General features: G+C 41.9%; 1 protein-coding gene across 4 annotated transcripts in view; it reads left to right on the top strand.

Moving 5' to 3' along the window:
• adgrl2b.1 (adhesion G protein-coupled receptor L2b, tandem duplicate 1) overlaps nt 1-21,779 on the top strand; it is a 115,607-nt gene extending 93,828 nt beyond the window's left edge. For 3 of the 4 annotated variants that reach the window (XM_028427273.1, XM_028427271.1, XM_028427272.1), the window contains 13 exons: nt 1,469-1,652; nt 3,259-3,381; nt 3,529-3,734; nt 4,125-4,298; nt 5,963-6,172; nt 7,078-7,298; nt 8,014-8,080; nt 11,119-11,210; nt 12,544-12,712; nt 13,414-13,542; nt 14,685-14,781; nt 15,814-15,939; nt 19,789-21,779. In XM_028427273.1, the coding sequence (XP_028283074.1) occupies nt 1,469-1,652; nt 3,259-3,381; nt 3,529-3,734; nt 4,125-4,298; nt 5,963-6,172; nt 7,078-7,298; nt 8,014-8,080; nt 11,119-11,210; nt 12,544-12,712; nt 13,414-13,542; nt 14,685-14,781; nt 15,814-15,939; nt 19,789-20,654 (2,664 nt within the window). In that variant the 3' untranslated portion in view covers nt 20,655-21,779. The remainder of the gene's footprint in view (nt 1-1,468; nt 1,653-3,258; nt 3,382-3,528; nt 3,735-4,124; nt 4,299-5,962; nt 6,173-7,077; nt 7,299-8,013; nt 8,081-11,118; nt 11,211-12,543; nt 12,713-13,413; nt 13,543-14,684; nt 14,782-15,813; nt 15,940-19,788) is intronic. The other variant, XM_028427274.1, reaches the window with a different exon arrangement.
• Nucleotides 21,780-22,841: the final 1,062 nt, after the last annotated feature.

Below are 22,841 nucleotides of genomic sequence, written 5' to 3'. Positions count from 1 at the left end.
CTCTCCTCGGTAGCACCCCTGTGATTTGTAAATTGACCTCCACCCAGGCGAGAATTAAAGAGGATTCAATCAGAAGACAGATTCTTTCAGTGCTGCACAAATTAAGGACAGACTATGTTTTTTTGTTCTCTATTTGGGAGTCACGAGTCCTTTGAGGATGACATACCGTGGGGGGGGGGGGCCCATTTAGTGTCTGTCTGGTTGTAATGGCTCCAATCGCCACTTTCTCTCTCTCTCTCTCTCTCTCTCTCTCACACACACACACACACACACACACACACACACTTAAGTCCAGTCATAGTCACAGCTCACATGTTTACAGTTGTCTGCAAGGTCAGGGCCACAGAGACCGATTCTTGTGCTTGGACCCAACACATAAAGACACTCAGAGAGCGCGGTGTGTCTGGATACAGTCATCACTGCTGTGGTTAACATAAGCTCGGTGGTTTAATGTTGCGGTTAATCATATATTGGTGCAGACTTTGGTTGATCCCCTCTCTTGTCGTTCCAGGCAAATGGATAATCCTGTCTGTGGTCAATTAGTGTTTTGGATAATCACAGCTGTGACTAATTGGTACAGTGAGTAAGGGCTTGTTGTGGTTAATTACGGTTATTGTGGCGGGTCTTGCTGTGGTTAATGGCACCTATGGTTAAATTGTCACTCTGCACACCAGAGATCTATGGTTTTGGTGTGATTTTAGGAAAGTCAGTGACGTGGGCTTGTGCCAGGCGGGAGTCGTGAACTCTGCCTGCCAGGGTCAAAGGAAACTCTTGTTTTATCAACATATGATACTTGTGTGGGTTTTATGGAATGTTTTGCTTACTTACTGCTTATCAGAAAGCAGGAAATGAAAGGATTGCCATTGAAAACAAGCAGAAATGTTCCCTCCCGTTTTGACTCAGACTACCACTGTGGACATGGAGTTCATGATAATGCAGCCTTTCCTCCAGGAAAATAGTCCTCAAGCCATTATGGGCAAGATCCTGTTATGGAAATAAGAGTACTGTCCATGAGGATAATTGTTCTTTTGGAAAATGGCTGCTTAAAAATCAGGAATATAGAATGCAGCATTGCAGACAGCTTCATTCTGCAAAGAGGGGAAAAAAAACATTTGGTTTGTATTTCTTTGTAGCCTGGAGCATTTCTGCATTATTATTCAATAAAGAAATTGGTCCGCAAGAGACTTCCTCAGATTAGACCTATTTTTTCGTAAACAGAATATGAAATAATACATACTAAATTTTTTATCAGCATTATTATTTTAGCTGCCCTTGACTTCCTTGAACCCTCATGTCTTCAGTCGCAGTGATGTTGATATTTCAGTTTCAGTCTTTGCTGCTGTCACTGTTGGCCATGCATGCCCTTTTTTTTATCATTTGCTTCCGAGTCCCCGCTCTTTGTTATTAAACTCAAGTTATGATGGGAGGAAACAGCAAGCTGACATTTCACTTGTCTCCATGGATACAGGCAATTGTGGACACTGTTGACAACCTCTTGAGGCCGGAAGCTCTGAAATCTTGGAAAGACATGAATTCCACAGAACAAACGCACGCTGCCACAATGCTACTGGATACCCTGGAGGAAGGGGCGTTTGTCCTTGCAGAAAACCTGATCGAGCCAGCCATCGTAAAAGTGCCTGCAGAGAATATCAGTAAGTTCCTCTCCACTAAAAAAAAAACATGTACACATCTGTCAGTCATGGTTTATGATGCTAGTGTTTTTTTATTTTTTCATTTTTTTGGCTGTGCTGCTACACATCTCTGTTAAAAAAATTGCTTCAAACCGAGCGGTAAAATTGTCTGCAGGGTACCGTATTTTGTTTTCTTCATTTCTCTAGGGAAAATATAATTTCAAAAATGGCCACATCATCTCTCCAGTGTCACAATGAAATATTTGATTTAACAACAAAAAGAGCCAATTTGTCCTCAGAGGCAGTTTATTAGCAACATGATCTCATTCATTTAAGTCAGCTTTGTGCGGTGAACTGTCATATTTCTGCTCGTAGCTCTTGGTTGCTATGGTTATGGTCCCCCTCACTCACCCTTTTTGTCTTATACCTCATTGATTTTTAATCTTTTTTTCTTTTTCTTGCATTGTAAGTAAGTCATCTCATTGAGTATGTGCTGCAAGATGAACTGTCCAGACCTCTGGGGGGGAAACAAAGAAACCAATTGAATGGCACTGCTCCATTCATACAGGACTCTATCTCCTCTCTTCAAGCCTTTCCCATTACATAGTTGTTAGCTAAGCTGATAAGGACTAGTTGCTGTGTCTTTAGCAGAAGCAGTGATTAATGCATTGTTTAATGTGGTGTATATTGGCTCATTTCAATCACTGCGTTCAGGCAGATTTTTATGAGCCTGTCAAGCTCTCACTTATCTCCACAATAAGGATCATATTCCTGCAGAGAAACATAAATACAGCTGGATGAAGAGAAAACATGACCTTTAGAGAACAGCTTACCTGACCTCCCTTGAAAAGTTGAAAAAGTTGAAAATGATTGTTGATTCTAATTAGCAGTTTGTCGAAATCCAAATTGTACCTCCAGGCGAGCATCAAGGGCATGTTGGGGGGGGGAGTGAGCTAAAAGGCAGGCAGGAGGAAGAGCGGGAGGAGGGGGGGCAACCAGAGAACAATTCCTCATCTCCGTCTGTCAGAAGCCATCTATCTGAGGAAGTGAGGCCGTTTCTGATGGGAGGGAGTGTGCTGATACGTGTGTCCTCCTGACCCTTTAGTAATTTCACACATCAAAGGGAGCACCACCCGGCAGCTGGCATACCAGAGAGAGGGGGCTGCAGGAATTTGGAGGATTTTCAGAGATTTGCTCGTCGAGCCCAGAGTTATCTGAACCCACAGGGGAAAGAAAAAGTAAAAGTAAAACCTCAATGATATTTTTGATCCTATGAATATTTGACATTCATGCTGCAGTAGGCTGTGCACTTGCATTTGCTCATCCTCTATCGCCGCCCTTGTTGTTATTTTTTTTTTATCCTTTTTGCTCCTGCCTAGGAGGTTTTCACAATGCCAGCCTGCAGCTTAGTGACATATTTTATTTTGTTTGTTTGTTTGTTTTTTTTAAGTAAATGACTCTCCACAGGGTATCGCCAATAAGATTATTGAATTCTGTTCTGAGTCTTTACACATACCCCAGTGGGCCTTAACGTTAGAGCTCTGTTAAACCCTGTGTAATGCTTTTTGAAATGTTGACTATCATTAACACGTCGCTCTTTTTCTATCTCACCGCTCTCGTTCTTCAGTGTTGGATGTGTACGTGTTAAGCACAGACGGTCAGGTGCAAGACTTCAGGTTTCCACAGACGAGCAAGGGTGGAGCGTCTCTTCAGCTTTCCTCCAACACGGTGAAAGTCAACAGCAAAAACGGTGAGAAACCGAGATGCAAAGACATTTAACCATGGAGGGATGCCGTAAAATCACCTCAATAAGGCAGGATTAAATTAGATTAGATTAAAATAAGAGTCCTGTTTTCACTGTTAATCCTCTGTATATGTGATGCCTTTCTTATTTCAGGTGTAGCCAAGCTGGTGTTTGTGCTATACAAACACCTGGGTCAGTTCCTCAGTACAGAAAACGCCACGCTGAGGGGAATGGGGGACCTGAACAAACACAACCTCTCTCTCACCGTCAACTCCCACATCCTGTCTGCATCTATTACAAAAGAGTCCAGCCGCGTGTTTGTGGCCGACCCCGTGATCTTCACACTGGAGCACCTGGATGTAAGCCGCCTCCCCGAGATTCCACACTATAGAGCTATGCTGTGAAAAATACTGAAATAGTCGGCGCTTTACAGTGAAGGGCAGATCCGATGTATATTATTGTTGGGAACGTTCCCATGGCAACCTCACATCTCGCTGTATTCAGATTCATTATTCATTTTCTATTTTGATCTCTTTCATCCTCTCTAATTACATTTAAATGATTTTAATTGAAAGTAAGTGGTAAAATAAAAAAAAGCGCACATAAACACTGTCTACACATGACATCAACATACTGTGACTTCCAGTCAGAGAAAGAAATAAAACAAGGTGTGTTTGTGTATGTTCATGCATATTGCAGAGCAGCTTCATTTATGTTTAATCATTTTTTTTCTCTCTGTGTTTTTGTAGAAGGAGCACTACTACAATCCCAACTGTTCTTTCTGGAATTACTCAGAGCGAAGCATGATGGGATATTGGTCCACTCAGGGCTGTAAACTGCTGGATACCAATAAGAGCCACACCACTTGCTCCTGCAGTCACTTGACCAACTTTGCCATCCTCATGGCTCATCGAGGGAATGTGGTAAGTGACCCTCGGCGTGTGGTTTGCATGAGCTATTTTTTTCTGTCTCAATTAGTCGTTCCTCTTCCGTCTCACTGGAAGATTTGTGCGCACACGGCAAGAACAAGAATGGCATTTCAGTGGAGATAATTAGATTATAGCTGGAGGAGAAGGTAAAAGGCGGGAAGGAGGGGAGAGGTGGAGAATAGGAAGTGGGCTGTCACTTTCAGAAAGAGCTAGACTCTGGATCAGGATAGGAAGTGCCATACCATTATCAGAAGTAATTACGTTTTACCTGTCTACCGTGTCTAATATTCCTCCATGCATATGTCCCCGAGAATCATAAGAAACCGCATAAGCTCCGCTTTAACTTATGTTTCAAGCCCTCTTAAATGTGGTGCAGGACCCATTTGGTCGCAAAATGCAATTACAATCCAATTACATGATAAATGGCATGTGCAGCAAGAACCTAGCCAGTAATAAATGTAGAGGATAAGTTTGTGGTTTGTTTAATAATATGTCCCAACTCCTGAACTCTGTTCCTGTCATCTGTCTTAACCTCAACCTTAACCACAGCTTGAAACCAGAGCCCCGAGGCTAGGCTTAGCCTCACACCAATTCCCTACACATCACCTCAACTGTAGCTCCTGCCCTCAATAAAATTACAAATATCACAGGAGGAATTGCCTCACTCCCAGGCCACCATGTCCTTGAGTGATATTTTGTATGGTCAAGTCTGCTATTTTCACATTTGCCAGGTGTCCATCTTGAAACACGCTCAGTTTTTGATCTTCTAAAACGCCGCGTGATTCCGGCTAAAAAAAAACGAAAAGCCAGATGTCACGTGGTTGAGGGTGCTTTGTGGCTCTGATGTCACTTTATGCAACAAGGGCTGCATAATATGACCTAAACATGTTGTTCTGTGTAAGGTCCAAGTAGGTTAAAAAATAGCTTCTTAGTCAAATGCCCATATGAACATTTAAAGACATTTGGCTTGCTGTAATCATGGCTTGTGTTCATACAGGCCATTAAGCGATCCCTCCTTGCCAATTGAGCTCAGTTTTATTGGTCATATGCAGGTTAGCATCGGGTCAATGGTACATTAGAAGGTGCTCAGACTGATATATTCTCAAATGTAAGATAGAACAATAAATAAATATGCAAAAGTCTTATATGAACGAGGATAGATATAGTGAAGGGTTTTCACACTCTAAAATCAAGCTGAAGTTTTCTACTTTTTAGCCTCAAAATCCTTCTTTGTGTTACTATTCCTCCACATCAGTTGAAAGGGAACACACAAAGGGGGAATTTTAAACTAAGAAGACTGTATATTGGGCTCATAGATAGCCTCAAAGACTTCAGATAAACCGGAATTAGGAGTGAGGAAGGGATTTTTAATGGCCAGTATATAGATATATATATAAAGGAATTACTGCATTGAGTTGTTTTAACGTTCATGTGGGCACAAAATCGAAATGGTGTGAATCATTTGACACACCTCAGAATGACCCATTTTCATTACATCATATGGTGTTGTTGCCTCAAGGTCATGTGTACCGTTCAATAAACACATCAACACAACCATTATGTGCTTTAAATGCCACCTATTGAAGCGACAACTGTCGAAGATGAAGGTCAATTCATGTTTGCGTCTTTCTGTGTGTGTGTGTGCTTTTCCTTTGCAGAGGGAGGGCAGCATGCACGAGATGCTTCTCACCGTCATCACCAGAATGGGTATTGCCGTTTCTCTGGTCTGCCTGGCCATCAGCCTCTTCACCTTCTGCTTCTTTAGAGGGCTGCAAAGTGACCGCAACACAATCCACAAAAACCTCTGCCTCAACCTCTTCATAGGCGAGCTTCTCTTTCTTGTGGGCATCAACATGACAGAGCCGAAGGTACCGTGAAAATTATACTGCAGAGAGCCTCAACTTTCATACCGTTGATGAATGGTCTCATTTGCTGCGATTAACCTTTACACGCCTGAATTTCCTCTTCAATTTGCCTTTTAAGTGGCTTACCAAAAAAAAAACCCTCTGGATTAAAAGGATGATATTTTGTAATAGCTTCACCCATTTATCACTTAGAAGCATTCTGCCAATGATTTTATCACAGTTTCCTTATATTTTTTTATATCTATAGAACCGTTCATGATCATTTAGCAGCTAAAAGCTCTTTTTTACTGCTTTACTGGAGAGCCCTGATCTTTTTCTAGGTAGACAACGCACACATGTAATGTTTTTTTTCAGGGGTGAGTTGCTCCTATTGAGGGGGAAGCCACTTCAAAATATTTGCTGACAGGTGCTGCTGTCATCACTGTCTCTCCTTTTACCAGACTCCTCACCCTGGTAACCAACAAATTGTGGAAGCTTGCTCTGGCCTTGTATGTCTGTCCCGAGCTGTAGGCTATGATCTGTTGGATGGGGTACCAGTACAAAGACAAAGACTGTGTCCTGGATGTTGCTGACTGTTACGTTGTCACAATATTGTTGTCATAGAAACAAAACCCACACACCGTCTGGCAGGACTTTTGGGAGGACAGTTCTGCCAAAGATTTTCTGCCAGAAAACGAAGGATATATGTTAAGCCCCTAATATAAAGCAGCAATTAAAACAGCTTTAAGCACAGCCTCTGCTGGGTTGAGTAAAGTTGGTTGTTGGATGTCAGATGCCTGTAAGCAGAAACATAGAAAGTCGGGTCAAGCACAGCAGAAAATAAGTCATTCTTGTTAAGCAGGAAAATGAAAACTTTTAGCACCCTCTTACCTTTGTGTGTAACCCCCCTGCGTGTGTCTTCCTGTCAGCTGGTGTGCTCCATCATCGCCGGCATTCTCCACTTCTGCTTCCTGGCTGCATTCGCCTGGATGTGTTTGGAGGGCGTGCAGCTGTACCTCATGCTGGTCGAGGTGTTTGAGAGCGAGTTTTCACGCAGAAAGTATTACTACATCTCTGGTTACCTCATCCCAGCTGTGGTGGTGGGCATCTCAGCAGCCATCGACTACAGGAGCTACGGCACGCAGAGAGCGTAAGTGCGGCATCTTCACTTCTTCTTTCATGGGATTTAAAATGAGACACACCCACACAGCGTGTACTGTATGTGCTAATGATAGTAATATCACAAAGAGTAGTCCACCTCTGCCCTCTCGCAAATTTACAGCCTGTCACTGCTAAAAGTCTGTGAGCAAAGCGGCAACGTTAATGAATGTGCTGGCTAGCTGCACTGGCTTGCTGGGTTTTTTATCCCCTGCATGTGGATAATTGCCGCCCTTGTCAGTTAAAAGTTTATGCACTTCTCCACTGGTCTTAATCCAAGCAGGAAGCTTTATGATTTGTAAGACTGCAGTCCTCTAATTTATGGGATTTAAGTAAACGGCCTTCTTTAAACTTAGTATTTTATTGCGGTAGTTCATCACTACGTTCGGGCTTCCTGGTGATAAACACAGACGCGCAGTTCATTCTTGAACTGTCCTCTATACATTGTTTACTGTTCATAATCTTAGGTGCATACAGACATCACCACATTTGCAGACTGTGAAGTCATGAGCTCAATAACCCGCTACCTTTTAAACTGCAGCTTCTCGTGGAAGGAGGCCAACACTCCCTTAAGGTCGGGTGTCCTCCTCTGCGGTCAGAGGAGCCTCTATTCTGTTTCTGTGGCTCTGATCGATGAGAAACAACTTTGTTTTGGCAGAGAGAGATTATTTAATGGACTGAATGTTACTTTTTTTTGCACCCTGCAGATGCTGGTTGAGGGTTGATAACCATTTTATCTGGAGCTTTATCGGACCTGTAACCTTCATAATTGTGGTAAGTTGTACATTTCTGCGTATGTTTGTATGATAAAAAATGTTTGGTCTCCCGCTGAACAACTTTGAAAACAGTTTATAGATTTTCTTCCTCTCTATGCTGGCAGCCTCTTAGCTCTGCTTTCTCAGATCAATTTGCATGAAAGGAAAGTGGTCCCATTATAGCTGACACGAGGACATCAGTGTCCACTCAGCTATGAAATCCTCTGAAATCAGAACTGTTGAGCGGCAACAACTTAAAGCTGTTTTGGTCCTTGCTGTACATCTAGAGAATACTCCCCTCCTGCAATCAGGAGGAGAAATCATTTCAGGCATGAAGGTCATTTGCTCAGTGGGAAAACAAGGGTGATGGTGGTGGTGGGAGTGGGAGGGGAAGGGGGGGGCATGGTGGTGGTGGTGAACATGGAAGTAATGAGTGGGTGGCCCAGACAACCATTACCACAGCTCATAGCCCTGCTGAGGATCATGACACATCCCCAGCCAATCCCAGCACACGGACGTCTCCATCTTCACCTTTTAATATTTCATGCAAAGCGCTGGGTGTTCACAATAGACACACAATACGCATGTTCAAAAATGCATGCATACAGGCCTGAACAAACACACAATGCACAATGTCCATATAGCTGCATAAGGGTGACACACTTATAAATCTGTCTATGGGCTGTAAATGTATGCAAAACCTCCAAAGGGCTTTATGGGCTTTATTTGGCAGAGAAGTGAGAGACTTGAAAAACTGTAGAGGACAGCACCTTAGAGACCGAACATGAAGGAGGAAGGGGGGGGGGTCCATATGTAGTTTGCCTCTGTGTTGTGCAGAGTGCCTCCTTAGCTCCTCCTGTCTGTCTCATCAGGTCTGTGTCATCACTTGCAGCTGTGTTAAACGCATCTCTGGCCACTCGACTCATGCGGACGTAAATCGGCCCTAGTTGCCGGGAGACAAAACTCAGCATTACTCTAAGCTGTGATATAAAAGCCTCTCTCTGTCTTGTAGCCACTCCTTTTCCTCCCATCTTTCTCCTTGTTTCCATCTACTTTTCCACTGTCTTTGTTTCCTATAGTGTTTTCAAAATGCCTCCATGTGGGATAATTATGAGGACCTCTCTGCTAATTTGTGAATGAGCAATTATTGAGTATTTCACTACATCTAGATCATTATGGTTTGTTTTCTTGCCAACTCACGCTTCACATTTTCCAACATGTACAGTAGATTTGTCACGCTTTAAAAATGCATGCTTGGAGCAGATACTCAAGTTTTTAATAACATAAAAATCCGGACATGTTCATGTTTTCCATTGAATTCTTACAGAAGTTTCAAAGTGGTGTTATTGGGCCAAATTGAAGCACATCTCCTCCCTTTGCCTCTGTAGCTAGAGGCCATGCAGTGCTTACAGAGAGACATCCTGAGAGAACGGAACCTCTCTGGATGTATAGGCCTTGAATCACTTTAATGTTTTTACTGGCTTCGGTGAAATTTGTTTCTAAAATATATGGCATCCAGCTCCATGTTTTCCTGTCTGGATTTTTTTACGCAGTTTATGTGATCTGTAAGGCTTCTTCAGATGCACTCTGCATCCCTATATTGTGGATTTGCACAGTGTGTTTGGGATCTGCTCCAATGACAGCTTATGTAAAAAAACAAAACAGAGCTATGTGAAGTAGACCAAAGCAATAATCTCTCATTGTTGTTTTTTTTTTTTTTAAAGTGCATTAAGATTCGCACCATGGCATTAAATTTTTATATTCACCATTCATAGTGAAGGTATGACTGAGGTAACATCAGAACTAAGTCTTCAATGTTTACAGACAAAAGCAACTGTAAACAATACAATAATGCATGTATCCACCAGTACATGATGGTCTGCATGATGTAAATTTCATCATGAGTGGGTGTGTGTGAGGCTCTGCAAAGACATCAATACTTTATCTCACTAACAACAAGGATTTAAGGTGAGACTTACATCTATAAAATGTATCTTTTAAAGATGTAGTAATGTGACATGACGTCTGGGAGCCAGCCATTTTACACGGCACTGCATATTGTTAGATCCTTATAAACACATTTTTAACATAATGACACTGTAGGAGCACACATATCTGTCTCTCTTTAGGCTTCAAAGCAGTGTGCTTGTTGGACAAATCAGTGTTACTCAGCAGGGCCTTTTATGTGCATATTTTCCTCACAAAGATGGCTGAAAATTACCTACCAACATTCTAACTGCTGCTTGTTGGCTTTCAAAAGTGCTCAGCACCTTGTTATGTTCGCTCTGTAGTGATTTGTGGATCAGACTGAAGGTTTCTGATAATGGACACTGACTGATCCGGTCACCTGCCAAGTTTTGCTTTAAATGCGCTGGACCTTTCCAAGAGAAGACATGTGGGGGAGGCTAGTCACATGTTGGCATGGTAGAGTGCTGATGCTAACAGTGCTTAAGTCTACCTCTCTGTGGTCTGAGATCAGAATGAGCTGCTGTCAGTGAATGAACAGCTGAATATAGGGTTGAGACTTGAGAACCCTGCTTTCCTGTATGACTGCTGTGAAAGGAGAAAAACCACCTTATAGGAAACTATAAACTTGTGTTCTTACCACACACCAGAGAAGTGTGAAATAGATCAGGTGACACGCAAAAAGCAGCTTCCTATAGAGAGAGAGAGAGAGAGAGAGAGAGAGAGATGACATTCAAATGAACAGATGAAAAGCCTGTACCTTGGACAGAGAAGAAAAGATGTGTCAACAGAAGTGGAAATGTTTGAGATTTGTAAAGTGAAAGCATGTATGGTATGTGTCCTCCAAGCATACCAAGAAAAAGTATAAAAAGAACACGATGAGATCATGTGTCCTCACATGTGTCACTTATTTTTTACGCTACACACCTTAACTGAGGCCATATTCAAATCCATGACTTGTACTGATAATGGAATATCTGTACAGCGTAGCAGTATAAGAACCTGAACACTTCCTCCTCCGCTGGTTGCAGCAGGAATTGAATGCCTTTCTAAGTGCAGTCTGTTAACCCTGATACGCGTCTGTTTTGACAGGTCAATGTCATCTTCCTGGTGGTAACGATGTACAAGATGGTGAAGCATTCCACCTCCATGAAACCCGACTCGTCCAGGCTGGGGGGTATCAGGTGAGGGGTGTCACTCTAGGAGATTAGGAGGCTGGTCTGTGGCTTGCTGTAAGAGTGTGTGTGTGTGTGTGTGTGTGTGTGCTGAGAGGAGGGTCACTTATGTGTGAAAAGAAAAATAATATGCACCATTGCTGCTTTTGCTGCTTCCTCCTGAAATTTGAAAAGCTGCATTTGACCTACATGTTTATTTGATTTTCTCTTTTTCTCAAACCCGACCAGTCCAATAATTTTTCCTTTAAGGTTTTATTTCAGTACGTAGGTGGTGCCTTTTTAGTTCATTTTATGATTTCGGTATTTGCACTATACGCAGGGCTATATTGCCTTTTTTATTTCTTCATAACTGCATTTCTGACCTTTGGTATCTTTTTGCTCCTGTGTTTGGCATATAGTTTATAGGCTTCTTTGGAAGATGGATTCAGCCTCATTCTTTGTAGATTTTGGGATGTTCAAAAACAGGAAGTCTCCTCATTTCCAGTGGGACGCATTTCGTCAATTTAAAAAAAAAAAAAAAAAAAAGTTCCCGACCATTTTTATGTCTGGATTCTTGTTCAGCAATATGTTTGAGGGCAGGCCAACATATGTTATGTGGGTGTTTGATTTTTAGGCAGCCACACTGGGTTTGGTCCAAACAAAAAAAAAAACAAAAAAAGCACTGCATTGGCTTTTTGGGTTTGTTTTTAGCACACTGAAAGCCCACATTTGTTGTGGATGCTGGATTTCACACATTATAATAAAACTCATTAACTGTCATTAATTAGGGTTTGCCTCAAATATGCCACGTATTTAGTTTCTCTGGCAAATAACTGATAGTAATAATAATAATAGTAATGATAATAGGTTGTATTGTGTGAAAATAAAATCCTATCCTTGCACAGACACCGGACAGCAAGTCATCAACCTGAACGCTGCTCCTCATGTTTCTGCGGTTCCTCTCTCAGCGACATGCTGTTGTCCCCATTTCTTTTCTCCTCTCCTCTCCAGGCTCACTGTATCTCTTCTCAGGGTGACTCACTTCTCTCTTGTGTATCAGTAACGACCAGCCATCGCCACTGAAACTGACTGCTAAGTTATCTTATTTCCTCCGTAAGGCCACTGAGGAAAAACCTGCTGTGTTTGCAACCTCTTTAGCTTGACAACTCAGAGGAGGACCAAGAAACATTGTTTAACTCACTGTCAAAGACTGAATGCACACTTATTCCCCAAACTTTGTATCAGCATTTACACACCGTGCCCCTGCTACTGCACTTCATCCCAAAGCTAATGAGGATTAGAGGGGCCATGCGGGAGTCATGTTTAGGTGGTTAATGTGGTTCCTCTTGCTTCTCTTTGGCAGGTCGTGGGTGTTGGGAGCATTCGCCCTACTTTGTCTTTTGGGGCTCACGTGGTCCTTTGGCTTGTTCTTTCTCAATGAATCCTCCATTGTGATGGCTTATCTCTTCACCATCTTCAACACTCTGCAAGGGATGTTCATCTTCATCTTCCACTGCCTGCTCCAGAAGAAAGTAAGGTTTCCCTCTATGTAGTGCTGAAAGGTTGTGACTTCAGTAGCAGGACCAGGTCCTTTTTGTTGACCCACAAGAATGGCCTTTAATGTTCACATTGAAGTGAAGTGCCTTTAAATAAATGGCTTTTTGAATTGTTAGTTTGACAAAACAAGACAGAAAAGTTTTCATTACCTTCTTACATATTTTAAATGAAAGAAAGTATGCTGAGACCATTCATTGATTATTTGATTGAGAGAAAAATAACCTTGTGAATACTTTGTAGCTTCTCAGATGTCATTTTTGGTTGTTTTTCACTGAGTTTCTATTCAGTCTCAGACTGTCGGTTAGACGCATTAAAACAAGAAATCAATTCAGAATGATATTTGTTTGCAAATCTATATTCATAAAATTCAGACATGGCACAGAAAATAATTGCTTATTTCTTTCCAAATTGTTATACTGCAGGTTTGAATCATTTAAAATACAACATGTTGAAGAGTCATTGATATTTTATGCATTCTCTTTTATACACTCAAATTGCTTATTATGTTGCAATATGTATTGCTGGGTGTTTGCCATCTTGCAGATATGGCTTTATAGGCTGCTGTCAGCTGGATGGCATTTGATAATGATTAGGGATTTGCCTTTCTCATGAGGTGGGGATGTTGGTGTCACCGTCTGTGTGCTCAGTCTGCCCTGATCTTTTTGTTCCTCTGCAGGTCCGCAAAGAGTACAGCAAATGTTTCCGTCAGTCACAGTGCTGCGGGGCGCTGCCGTCTGAGGGCTCCCACAGTTCAGCCAAGACAGCCACATCTCGATCCACGGCTCGCTACTCATCTGCTACACAAGTACGCCACGGGGCATCTAAAAATGTCAGGGTGTGGGATGTAGATGGTGTAAAAATATGCAGATTAATTTTACCCTAGTCTTTCAAGGAATGTTAATGTGGCACCAACTAATCAATGAATTACACTTTACAAGTGTTTTGCTTTATAATATAACAGTATAATAATGTTTTTAACCAGATTCCACCTCTCTTGAGTCTTCATATAAAGCCATGTAGAAGGGACAGTTCACCTTCAGCTCATAAATATTGATATTTGTGCTATGGGCTGTGGCGGTTTTGGAGAGCAATTTCTGCCTTCTTTACAATATAATGGAACTAGATAGCACAGCGTGTGTGATGCTGAAAGTGGCAAGAAAAGCTGCATACCTTGTTGTCACTGATTTGGTTGCCTGGTGTAGTTTTGAGTGCCATTAACTGCCATTATACTGGAGAGAAAACTGGAATCTACAAACATGTGCAGCTAGGACAAATGTGAACATTTGATTCTGTGGTGAACATGTGGCTCATTCTGTGGTTTTAACACAGAATAGTGTAATTTTTAGTCAAATTATCCAACTAAATATGATGTTTAGACATTGGCGGTACTGATCTTTATCTCACATTTAGGCCTATGTATGTGAATGGGAATTAATTAGAAATGACTATAAATGTAATCCAACCATTAGGTGAGTAAAAATATTTTACAAAGAAAAAAACATACATGCTATCATTGCTAGTGAAGAAAAACCAGATAAGAAAACATTGTTACGACAGACATACACACCTGATATCATATCTTCTATCGTTTCTTTCTGAGATCTATGTTAAGAGCACCTCTGGGAATTTGTTGGCTGTTTTTTCTCTTACTATTGAGAGAGAGGAAAAAAAAGAGCCGCTGTGGCTGATGTCTCAAATTACAAACTGTAAGGTTCTCAGCATATCCATTTTTGGTATCGGTTGGATCAATAGCACGTGCGGGGCTTTGTTGCACCCTCCGTCATGTGCATGTCGTCAAGCAGAGAGCGAGTGACTTGAATGTTGTCTACAAGTGCAGGTTTGAATCGCAAACCCACGCAGACACTCAATCCTTTGGGCCAAAAAGCCTTGAATAACAGCGGCACCATGTTGAGTCCTGATCAGTGGCTTCTTTTTTCCTCAACCCAGAGCCGCATCAGGCGGATGTGGAACGACACTGTGAGGAAGCAGTCGGAGTCCTCCTTCATCTCAGGAGACATAAACAGCACCTCCACACTCAACCAGGGTAAGCACGCATTTCTCCCACCACCGCCAGACGAGACACATACGCTATTCTCTTTGTGATGAAGCTCTGAATTCATAATAAACACTTCAATGGATGCAGCTTACATGGCGGCACCATGGCAGCTCGGAAAAGGGAGAAGGATGAGACCAGATTTAATGTTGCATCTCCTTTAGTGTTAGGCAATCAAAAAACTAGCAGTAAACGCTGCCTGTGTATCTTTAGTTCACAGCTTTTCCCCTGTATCTCCCTGCATGCTGGAAGCCTCTACAAGAAGAGACAGAACAGAGGTGCGATGCTTAGCCTGGTATAAAATGTTATTGATGAGGACTTTAGTTCACATAACGGCCCTGAACGAAGAGAGAGTGATGTGCAGCAGCCTCCTAAATCATCTTCATCCTGGAGTGATTGTCAGGATGAAAGTCGGGGAGGGAGACGAGCAAAGTCATGCAGAGGTCAGAACAGGTTTTGGGAGTGATCCATAGAGTGCCAGCACAGATCTGGCTGTAGTTTTGATTTTTTTTTTTTTAAAGAGACACATGCCAGTGCACAGTATCCCAGCAATCCCTCCAAATGACGGAGGATAGTTATTACATTCTGGAGGATTTACACAAGCATGCAGAGGTTGATAGGGGACTCTGTATTATTCATGGCAGGCCACTTAGACATGTTTTGTCTAGCGTCTCGACTGGATGAGTTTGTTTAGATGAACTCGTTCCACATAAACACTGCAGCTGATTGTGTAGCTGTTCTTTGGTCAACACTTGTTGCAGTAATATTGTTTGGCAGTAACGTCGGCTGACTGTTTGGATAATGGCCTCCTTTGACCAGCGTCTCTATGGCTGCTTTGTCCATAATAGAAGGCAGAAGTATCACAAGTCATAAATCAATTCTGGACTGCGAATGTTTGTTTATGTCGACGGCAACCCCAACAAACCACCACAGACCACAAAATACCTCCAGCTCTCTTCTTCCTCAGCTGCTCTTCCCCTCCTAATTTTTTCTTCCTCTCTGTTTCTCTTCCTGTTATTTCAGGGATGACTGGCAACTACCTCCTAACTAACCCTCTCCTCCGAACCCACGACACTAACCCTTATAACAACCTGCTGGCTGAAACGGTGGTGTGCAACACCCCCTCTCCACCGGCCTTTCACTCCCCAGGTGCACATCCTCACTCTACCTTTACTGTTACATAGATTTGTGGTTGTTTAAAGCAGCATTTTGAGGTATACGATTGTTTACTTTCTAAATGAGACACAGATAAAGGATTTATAGCCACTTTCATGTCTGTTAAACACACTTCCAGAAGCTGAAAAATAAAAAAAACGCACTTCCTTTAATGACCACATTTAAGCCATATGTCATATGCCTTCATGATAAAATGTCCAACATTAAAGCAGAGAAAAACATGTTTATTGCCCAGTACAAACTGTTCAGCACTGATACATATTAAGATGGGATTGGTCAGAGCCACCATTACTGAACCGCTCATTAAGAAAGATGGTTAGGTTAAAAAACAGAGGTAAACAGCTAACAAATAACCACCCATCAGCACATCTAAATCTCACTAATTAACAGGTTTAATCATGTTTGTTGACTATGCACAGAGTGTGGAACAGGTTTTATTTGACACGCCAGGCCGAGCCGTTTCACTAACAAAATCCACCTTAAAAGCACTCTAATTAACACTTTATATCTCATTTGTCTAATCCGCAACAAAAACAACAATTTGCCATTTCGAAGGCGGGTTATCTGCCAGACTACTTCTTGGATCTGAGCAGTTCCCAGGCAACTAGAAGAGAAGGGAAGTGAATGGTTGTGGCAAAGAGACGCTGCAGCTTTCAGTCCCCTATAAACAGGAAATGAACATTCCTATATATATATATACATATACATATACCTTTCAGCACTACATATGTCAGTCTGACACTGTCACAAGACAACAAAACCGGCCTACAGCCACCTTTAAAGCTCACTAATTAGCACACGGCTAATTATATATATATATATATAATTAGCCGTGTGCTATATATATATATATATATATATATATATATATATATATATTAGTGAGCTTTAAAGGTGGCTGTAGGCCGGTTTTGTTGTCTTGTGACAGTGTCAGTCACTGTATGCTCGGTGCTATTCTAAGCTAACCCTCTGCTCATGTTTAACTAACAGATATTAGTGACTTATCGTCTAACCCTCGGCCAGGATCAAACAACAAGCATACTTTCCAGCTTCCAACGATTCCATTAAACATTTAAGATGAACTGAATTAACTAAAGGTTGTGGCTGTGACCCGGTATGAATGAAAATGTTGAGAATAAAAACACAAAGATTGTACCTTTTGTTCTCTTTCATTCACACCTCCATCTTCCTCTCTCCCTGTGTTTTCTGTTGTTTTCATCCTTTGTAAACACAAAAGCAGACGTCAGTGCTGCATTATGTCACACACTAAGCCGACTCTGTTGAATGCACACTCTCTGCGTTGTGCATTAGTCCACAACAATTATACCATTATGCTAATATATTTACAACACGCTGAACTCTTTGCATTTAACTCCACTTGAGATTAGACAGAGTTTCAATCATGTTCGTGTTTATGGTGACCTACTTCCTCACTGGCAAAGCAAAAAGAAACCCAATCAAAGGAGGAAAAAACAGAAGCACATGACGCAATGCGGGCAGAGTCACAGCCCTCAGATATTCACAGGCATTTGATGATAAAAGGGAATATACAAAAACAGCAGTGTGGCGAAAGTGTGTATGGAGCGGATGCGCAGCAACATGTAACTTTAACCCTCCACGTCGTGTTGCGCTTACAGTGGGCTTACACGACAGTCAGAGCACTTCACACTTAGAGATAATGAAGCAAAAATAATGTCTGCACAGAAAAACAAAGACACTGTGTGTGTGTAAGCGTGAACTTAGCAGCTCAGGGCCCGGCATGTGTGCAGACAGCTTGTGCTTTATTGCTCTAAAATGTTTACCTGCTTAATCAGTGTAGGATAATTGCATGCTAACACTGGAGCACAGGAGACAGATAAAAAGTGGCAATATTTAATTAGCAGATCATTTTGAATGTGAGCATAAGCCTCTCCTTTACCTGTAGGAACACTTTCTCTTTCCCCCTCCTCCACTACCCCTGAGGTAAACTGCTGTATTTAGCCTGTGTTCAAACTGAGGTATTACCCAAAAGGCAGCAACAAACAGGGGGAGGGTGGAAAAAAAAGGAAAAAATCAACATATGGAAACTAGTTTGAGAAGAGCAGGCAGCAGTGTGACATACAAACGTCAAAACCGGGTGTGAAGATCACCAACCAAGTATGAAATATGCGCAGAGAGACTGTCAAGTTTAACACAAGCTTGGTTTTTTTCTAAAAATTTCTACTGCTATAGTCATTACACTTAGCTCCTGCATAAAAAAAGAATGAGCGTGTCTTCTGTTATGAGTGTATTAATACTAAGTAATACTCTGCAGATGTTCATCTGATGCAGTAAAAATCAGTAAGGAGAGCATCTTGGATGAATCTCTGCTGGAACCGTTCCCGGAGTGCAGCTGTCGCCGTGTCCAGTTGAATTCTGTTCACATCATTTCTTCCCCTCTCCCCGTAGACAATACCTGTCTGCAATAAAATCACTGCCTGCGCATAAACAAATGCAAATTCTGAAGTAGGGTCTATTCAGAGAAGAGCCTAATAATCCAACCATCTCATCTTTTTGCTCTAATTTCACTCTTTTTTTAAAAAAAGAAACATTTTTGATATTTATTTTTTTTGCTATCATCCGTTTTTTGACACATTTTATTCCCATTTTTGTCTTTGTGTGTGACGACAACATCCCCACCCCACAAAACCTCTTTCACTCACAGTTAATAAAATCCTCATTAAATCAAACTAACTACTTGAGCTTAGTCTTATGGCTGCACAAAATTAAAGTGTCCTGCTGTGTGTGTGAGTGTTCACATAAAATTGACAGATACACACTTGAAAAAGAAAAAAAAACATCATCAGGAAGTGTTCCTGTAGACTTTTTTTTTGTTTTTTTGGAAAATGACTGTGCTTGCTGCTGAACCCTTTCACCTGCTGAGTCCAGGATTCAGTGGTCCTTGATTTGTCCTTCAGCTCTCGCTCTCTCTCTCTCTCAAACACATAATTTCACTCTTCATCGACAATTTGATCCAAGCATCTCAGCAACGTGACCTAAATTACACTTAATTGCAAGGACACAATCGGACAGACTGAATCCGGGCTGGATGTTACAAGCTTCCACTTTTGTATTATTTCAGTAATTTTGTTGTTTCTGCTGCAACTGAAAAAGCATCTGTCTTTTTTTGTTGTTTTTTTTTTTTTTTTTTTTTGCAAATCAGCTGTTCTTAGGCCAGATAGCCTGAGCAGACACACTTGATGTGAGTGGTGGCAAAGTGAGTCATTGCACCGTGCCTGTCTCTTGTGGTGTATGTGTGTGTGTGTGTGTGTGTAGGTGGTGGTGGTGGGGGGGGGATTGTTGCTGTGCTTGTGGAGCCCCAGTTGCAGAGAGGTGGCTGGCCATCTGTGTTTGACATTATGCTTTTGTCTTGCCTTCCGTTTGAAAGAGGTGGAATGTTTTATTCATTGTTAATGTCACAACACTTCCTCATCAGCTTGTATGTATTTATTTATTTATTTATTTAACGCCCCCTCCTTTGCTGTCTTTTCGTTACCTGGTTATGAGCTACATTATGATGGTGTTTTGATATATCATCTTTTGTTCTCATTTCTGCAATATTGTTCAGGATAATGTCTTTAGATTGGCCGTAATGATATGCAGTGATAATGAGGATGGACTTGAAGGGAAGATAATTGGGTTTACTTTAAAGTTTTTGTATATAAATGAAATTAAAATGAACCCAGAGATCAAAGAGCACAACTGTCCTGAGCAGTATGGAGTGTATGTGGATGGTGTCGTGGAGATTTGTGTTATCCGAGTGAAAGATGACGTCTCACCTGCCCTTTCTGCCGTTTTTTGCAGGACAGCACTCTCTGAGCAACAGCAGGGACATCAGTGCCATGGACACCCTCCCCCTCAATGGCAACTTCAATAACAGCTACTCCCTGCGAGACGAGGACTATGAGGCCGTGGGTGTTCGAGCCCCGGGTGACCTGGGGGGCCTGAACCTGGACGATGTCGCCTTTGAGAAGATGATCATATCTGAGATTGTGCACAACAACCTCAGGCCCCGCGGGGCTCCCAAAGGTCGCGACAACCCCCCAAGGGAGAGGGACAGAGCTCTGCCTCCCCAGACCAGGGTGACGGTTGACCGAGGTGGGGGTGGGAGCGGCAGTGAGGATGATGCTATCGTGGCGGATCACGCTGAGGCATCATCCCCCCAGAGAGGAAGTGGAAGAGGAGGCCACGGCACCCTGGAGCTGCTCCTGCACCCCCACCACAAGGAGGTACTAGAGGCCCCCCTCCTTCCCCAGAGGACTCACTCCCTGCTCTACAGCGCCCAAAAGGCCCCCAGGCGCCTGGACGGGCAGGGCGGCCATGGCTCCGAGACTGTTAGCGCAGTGGAGGACATGGGCTCCCATTCACCCAACAATAATAGAGACTCCCTTTATACCAGCATGCCAAACTTGAGAGACTCTCCCTCGCCTTCAGCTTCACCGTACCCGCCAGAGGAGGAGGAGGAGCTCTCCCCCTCGCCGCAAAGTGAGAGTGAGGACGCATATCATAAAAGCATGCCTGAGCTTGGTGATACACCGCAGCCACTGTCCTACTACCACATAAACCGAGGCACCAGCGACGGGTGCATCATCCCACCCAGCAACGAAGACTGCGCGCAGGAGGGAGAGGCGCCCAGCGACGGACAAATGCAGCTCATTACCAGCCTCTGAGCGGGCCAACTAAGTTGGGCGCTTTCGGATTTGATGTCAAGAGAGCCAGCAAGGCCGGCTCAGCACTCCACATGCTCTTCCTGTTAGCACAGGAAGCGATAAGCTGTTGGGTGGGAAAAGGAATGAATAAATGACTTTTGCACACAGATCTCATTAACACACAAAACACATCCATCCGAGGCCAGACAAATGTGGACTGTGAATACTCTGCTGAGGGACTGAGGTTGGACTGAGGAGGTGCAGAGGATAACACACAGGCCGCTCTGCCAGATTGAAGTCTGGCATTTCAGTACTGAGAGAGAGAGGAAGTAATGAAAAAAAAAAATAATCCAAGCAAAGAACTATGAATCTCCTGACATATTCCTGGAGGACTTTGCAGAACCAGGGTCTTTTTAGTCAAAAAAGTACAGAACTAGAACTAGTGTGGCTCCACTACACAGTCAGGACTGTAAAGTTAAGAAACCACTAATTCAGACTCAGGCCTTATATTTTCTCTATTGCACATTTAACTGTTGTCAAAGTAACAGCTGAAGAAAATATATTTTGCTGTACCACTAGTGTAAAAAGTTAAAGTTAAAAAAAAAGGAAAAAAAAAGAAAGAAACAGCAACCATTCAGTAGTTACGCCCTTTCAATGTTAATAAGATTCTTCAGACAAGGTTAATCCAAATGGTGGAAATGTGCTTTTTCCTCTCACACTTGACTTGTTGTAGTATGTTTGAATATGAAAAAAAAAAGTTTTGAAGGACATCCATATGAAATCATGCTCACGTCTCTGCTTGTGAAGTGCTTTTTGCTTTCATGAATGATGAGTTTTTTGCCAGTAGTATATTTGTTAACACCGGGCCATGCACAGATTCGGAATGAATTGGATACTTGTGGAATTTATTTTACTTGAAAATAATTGTCAGGTTTTTAAAGACTTATGTTCATGTCAAATGCGATATATATTGCAGTTTTTATTTTTCATCCTTTGACACTAATTAATTTATTAACTATTCATAGAGAGAAAAAAAGGGGGGGGAAAAAAAACATGGTTGGAAAGTGTGAAAAGTTGTTGCAGCACTGATTAGGTTCATTTTTATTTCTTTTTTTAAGAGCCCATCATCAGCTGATATTTAATTCAACTCCTGTTTGATATCAAATAAATGTGAAATTTTTTCTTGTTCGCAGACGTCTGGCTGCTTATTTTGTAATGAATGTAGTAAAAGGCAATTAAAGGATAAGGCTGGATATTCTACCCTTTGTCTTTGTCAGTAATACTCATAAAAACACCCAAACTACACATGCTGACACCTTTATTTTTGTAAAGTTATGTTGGATTTTTTTTGTATTTTTTTTTGTATTTGTATTTGCATTTAGCTTTTTTGTTTGTCTTTTTATTTTTTTATTTTTTTTATTTTTTTTTGGTGGGGGGGGGTGGTAATACCCTGTGTAGTATACCTTGATGATGGACTGACTTAAAGGACCAGTGTGTAGGATTTTATGACACCTAGTGGTGGCGCTGCAAATTGCAACTATATAATTACACTTCCCTTTCCATTACCCCTCCCTTTCTAATCATGTAAGCCCCTAAAAAGGTAACACATCTACCATCTTGTTTTAGTCTTCGCTTATTAGGAAAGAAAAACGGCATCAGGCAGTTCTTTTGCTGTCATGGTAACAAATTCTGATTAACAATGGCTGTGTAAACATTGACCAAAACATATTTTAAGCTCATCAGGTACACATCACTTTCACTTTCACTCATCAATTTTATAAATCTGCACATTGCTATTGGATATGAAGCTAACATAAGGACAACTACCCATAATTACAGGTGTTATTATACGCACGTGATTTCTGCCAAAAGATCCTCGTGCACATGCAGTTCAGGTTTTTTAATGGATTAAGCAGAAAGTTTGTGGTATTTTTATTACAGAGATGGAGGTAGCGGTCGGCTGAAGGTTTCCTCTGACTTGCAGTCAACAGGCTGTGCACTGTCAGTGTACACCTTTCCTATGTGTCTCCTATTCACAGTAAAAAAAAAAAACGTACAGTGTGGCAGTAATGTGAAACAGAACACAAAAACTATTTAGAAATGAAAACCGAAATTTGAATCCATCATTCAGCCCACATCTGTTTGGCTGTCAGAGTACATGGTATCCGGGGACAACACTTTATCTGATTTTGGTCTTTCAATGCACGA

This window comes from Parambassis ranga, chromosome 17, assembly GCF_900634625.1.
Source record: "Parambassis ranga chromosome 17, fParRan2.1, whole genome shotgun sequence".
In the NCBI taxonomy this organism is placed as follows: Eukaryota; Metazoa; Chordata; class Actinopteri; family Ambassidae; genus Parambassis; species Parambassis ranga.
The sequence above is the reverse complement of the archived record's forward strand: the minus strand, read 5'-3'. Positions and strand labels throughout refer to the sequence as shown.